Source organism: Lytechinus pictus, chromosome 8 (genome assembly GCF_037042905.1).
Source record: "Lytechinus pictus isolate F3 Inbred chromosome 8, Lp3.0, whole genome shotgun sequence".
In the NCBI taxonomy this organism is placed as follows: Eukaryota; Metazoa; Echinodermata; class Echinoidea; order Temnopleuroida; family Toxopneustidae; genus Lytechinus; species Lytechinus pictus.
Window position 1 is genome coordinate 4,204,390 of NC_087252.1, and position 4,539 is coordinate 4,208,928.

The following is a 4,539-nucleotide window of genomic DNA, read 5'->3' on the forward strand; positions in this document are numbered from 1 at the left end:
AAAAAAAAATCCCCTTTTTTGTTATCAGATGTCTTTGTTGAGAATGGTGTACAGAGAGTGAATCAATGGGAGATGTGGAAAAAGCGGTCAAGGAGAGAGAGAGGGGGGGGGGAGAAAGGCTGCAGATGTAAGAAGCATGCAAAAAGCACAGAAATGTGAAATATGACACTCTGTGATATAAAATATATTTTCAGATTTACTGCAGTTTCACAAAATGAATTCTACATACATACTTATGTGTACTTCAAGAAAAAAAATGTATGAGTTTTCTTAAATTTCAAAATACAGAGTTTATTGATCAATTGCAGGTTCATGATATACCTTGTTCAATGATAATTCCATTACTTTGAATACAATTCATATAAATCATACACAATATTCAACATTAGCATAGATACATATATCACATCGAGACATTCAGTATACCCATACATTAACACATACATAATGTAAACATGCACACATCAAATTTAAAAACATTAATTGATTACAATTTATCAAGGTGATTTCAACATCGTGATCTCGGCAGCTAGAAAAAGATATATGATACTCCAATTGTAATATATCATTCCTTGTGTTTTTTGCAAAGGTTTCAAAGGACTGTTTTTTTTAAAGATATTACTTAATTTCGCATACAACTACAAATATACATGTAGTGGCAGAATACAGATCCAGGATTTCATATTAAAAGTTGGAACAGAATTTTCCACAAGAAAAGGAACAAAAATTCACCACTTCAAAAGGAAGTTACTTTTAAAGGCAAATCATTTCTGGCCTATCTTATACGTTTGCTTTTAATAACATTGCATGAATTATTATTTCAGGAAAATAGCTTTTAATCTAAGTAAGATTTTGAATATATTTAAACTATTCTAAAATCATTCATTTTGAAGAGGAACTGTTTCTTATGAACAGACGAGAAAGAGAAGTACAGATATGCAATATAAATCAAATGTCTCAAGTATTCATCACAACTGGAAAGGGATCTGTTACAAAATATTAATGTCCGAAATGTATAATACACAAAAGAAATGGCTAAATGAATATTGTTTGGTTACAATGATGACATACATTTAATTTCGCACTCTAATCATATTAATATTTGATCTTTTGCAGTGACTTTATTCTGGGCTGGTAAATATACTGGATAGTTTAAAGAGTTCAAAAGATTTGTATAAAAAAGATATAGAAAATTACTCTACATGATTTTCTTTGATTAAATATTCTTTACCTACACTGCAGTGACCATGAAATTCACATTGCATAAAATCCACGACAAAAAGTGGTATTTGATTAAAAAAGAGAAAAATAAAATAAACGTAACACTGACAGTAAATTCCATTCAAATCAGATGTAAATTAAGAAAGTATATTTTTTAGCTTTTGCATTTGAAACAGGTACGCACAACACAGAGTGATGTGGATGGGATCTTTGTTATCAAATATAAAAAATCAAATATGGGAAATTTCATATGAAAATAGACAAACAAAATGATATGTGGCTCTCTGATTTCACGTTAAAGTGTAACTTAAAAATATACTTTCAGTACTTTCCATCTGAATTTGATGACCATTCATGGTCATTGTCTTAAATAGCTAGAAAAGAAAAACATTGCTGAAACAAATATGGGATGATTTGGAAAACAGGATATATTAATACAACACAGCTATGATCACAGATTTTGTTTAAAAAAGTATAGATAAAAATAATTTTAAAAAATGAAACAAACTTTGTTCATAGACAAAAAAACACACATCTAAAATGGCTCTTAATGCATCGATTGGAATCGTCTTGCATGATTTCTGGTGTTTATGATCAAATAAAAGTCATAATAGACTTCCTTAAGATACATGTATATTTAAATATGAATACATGGGTAAAAGAAAGGGTGAATGGGAAGTTGGGGTCTAAATGATTAAAGGCACTGTACAAAATAAATAAATCAATTCAGGGACAAAATAATACTGAAATATAGTAAATCACTCATCATTCAGCTTACTCTGCAAACATGGTACATGTACCTCTTAATACAGGAACACAAATTTGAGTTTAATTAATCTGGGAAACTTTTCATGAAAAGTTTTTTTATTTTCACTGACTTATTTGCTATCAGCCAATCAGATGCAAGGAATTCAGTAGCTTAAAACAACTGTCGGTGAAAATCACTAAACTTTTCATGAAACACTGATCCCTGGTCTGAAAAGTTCATATAACTTGGGTGATGACATGTAGGTTGACGTTTTGTGAGTATAAAACCTTATTTGAACTGATGGTGCATTTGGCCTTGATGCTCATCATAGCTGTGTTCTGCAAATTAATTCATTTCTCATCTGCCCAGTCAAACATTTGATTCACAGTTTCCCATCAAATTATGAATAAGTTCAGTATATCCCAAAAAATATTCAGCATCTTAGTAAAATATGCATTCTCATTGGCTAGCTTCCACTTGACGAACAGGATTTCTCCTTATTTTTGGGTCGACGTACGACGCTCTTGATGTCGTCTCAAATGAATTATATCGTTCTTTCACCGTTGGTGGGTCTAATTCCGGCTGAGAGGCGGAGAAGGCTCTAGGTTCACGAGCTGTTTGAAAAAACAAATCAGTAAAGGAAAATAAAAGGTGAAATTCCCAAGAAATGAAGAAAAGAAAAGAAAATTAAAGTATGTCTACAGCATTGGCAAAGTAGACGTAAGTCAGGGTGACTTAATATGAAATACAAGAGTATAATCTCCAATTCCAATCTTACGTGTGACTGCTGATTTTTTTATCTGTTGATTCAATCCTAAATTTCCCAGGCCATAAAGAACTATCGCAAATTGCATTATCATTAATTTTTTCAAAACTTTTTGCACGCTGAATTAATTTTTTGGGGATAATGATAATTGTTTCCATATCATTTTCTTGAATTCAGGTTTTTGTTGTGCACATTTTCAGTGACAAAACGGAATTTCCATTTTCAGATCAAGTTGAAACGAAATTACAGATTTTCAGAAACGGAAAATACCATTTTTTGAAACGGAAAATCACTGTCTCTACATGAGTGTTCTTACCTGCTAAATGGAGGATATTTTGGGGGACTGGTTTTGGGTCACTGACGTAAGATGCCTTCTGGGTTGTATCAAAATAATGGTCATACTGCAAAGAGAAGAATTTTTAAAATATAAACAGGTATAAATCTTACACAAATTGCATTAAAGAAAAAAAAACAGTTGAGCAATAACCACACCCAGATCTGAACAATCAAAAAAATAATTGAACTGAATCTAGATAGAAATGAAAAATGACTTTAATGTCTCGATTAATTTGTACTTATCTAGCCTATTTATTTTAGAGAACTACTGTGCTTCGCCTATGATATGAAAGAAACTTTTTAGCATTCTTTTTTTTTTTCAAAGTTATATTTTTCTTAAGAGTAAACTATTTGTCAGGCAATCAGGCCAAACCAAATTTAGACATGTTCAGCCTTATTTGATTTTGAGACTTGAGACTTTGAGTTAAGTTAATTAGGCTTTGAAGTTTGACTTTGTCCGACTTGAGTTTCACTTTAGTTTCAGAATTCAGTTTCAGGCAGAATATAATGACAATGTATCCTCACCTGTGATGGCAAGCTCTTTGGTACTCGTCTTCTCTTGATATCAAATCTCTCTTCATTCCAGTTTCCTATCAGTGTATCAGGAGTATAACAATCCTCTTTATTGGTGGTCCTCCAACCATACTGCTGGAACTTCTCCAGATCGGTGGTGTGGGTCCATACCTCCCCGAGACCCGAGGCGCGGACCATCGAGCGAAAAGCCACTTCGTCTTCGGAAGCCATGATATCTCAATAATTTGTAAATTTACACTGGAAAATGAGATGATATCGAGACGGCCAACAAACAACGTCAATTTCGCTTTATTCAGGATATGGTATAACGTAAAATACTAAACTAAGTTTTGTTATTGAGGTTTTCTTTATTGCAAACAAGGCGATATCTAGTAAAGTCAGGCTTAGCCTTGGTCGCTCGACAAAGTTGTTTACCTTCGCAATCATCACACAAATATATACACGTACACGTGTGTGTATACGGGAATGGCACTTCCGGGTTCAGTTGTTATGGCTACGTACAGCTGACGCCTTGTTTGCTCAAGAGATGGCGCTAGAGCAGAAACGAACGACGGAAGGCCGCTGTGCACTGATGATCACAAGAAACTTGAACAAGTATATATTTTATTTATTATTATTATTATTATTTTTTTTTTTTTTTGGGGGGGCACCAATTTACTTTCAGGACTTACAAGTCTTACATCCCGGGGGGGGGGGGCACTCGACCAAAAAAGTAGTAGGTATGTGCCGCGGGCGAGACAAAAAACGGGGGCCTTGGAGCGGGCTTATTGTAAAAAGGAGGGTCCTCGGAACGGGCATCGGAACTACAAATGTTTGTGAAAAAGGGGGTCCTTGGAACAGGTCGCCTGCGTGCGAGTGCGTATGCATCCCTATGGAACGTGCATGCAGCTAGCCCGGCGGCCCGACTTCAGACAGCGAGCTGCGGCCGCTTTTC

At 34.2% G+C, this 4,539-nt stretch overlaps 1 protein-coding gene across 1 annotated transcript; it reads right to left on the minus strand.

Annotated features, from left to right (window-relative positions):
- Positions 1-265: 265 nt before the first annotated feature.
- Positions 266-4,118, minus strand: LOC135155033 (cilia- and flagella-associated protein 68-like). The gene is made up of 3 exons (XM_064103396.1): positions 3,597-4,118; positions 3,052-3,136; positions 266-2,583 (listed from the first exon to the last, which is right to left on the minus strand). The coding sequence occupies exons 1-3, from the start codon at positions 3,813-3,815 to the stop codon at positions 2,429-2,431; spliced, it is 459 nt and encodes a 152-aa protein (XP_063959466.1). The 5' UTR covers positions 3,816-4,118; the 3' UTR covers positions 266-2,428.
- Positions 4,119-4,539: the final 421 nt, after the last annotated feature.

Coding starts and splice junctions, on each gene's coding strand:
- LOC135155033 (XM_064103396.1), bottom strand. CDS start 3,815: ATGGCTTCCGAAGACGAAGTGGCTTTTCGCTCGATGGTCCGCGCCTCG. Junction 3,137..3,596: donor CAAAGAGCTTGCCATCACAG/GTGAGGATACAT, acceptor TTCTCTTTGCAG/TATGACCATTATTTTGATAC. Junction 2,584..3,051: donor AAATATCCTCCATTTAGCAG/GTAAGAACACTC, acceptor TTTTTCAAACAG/CTCGTGAACCTAGAGCCTTC.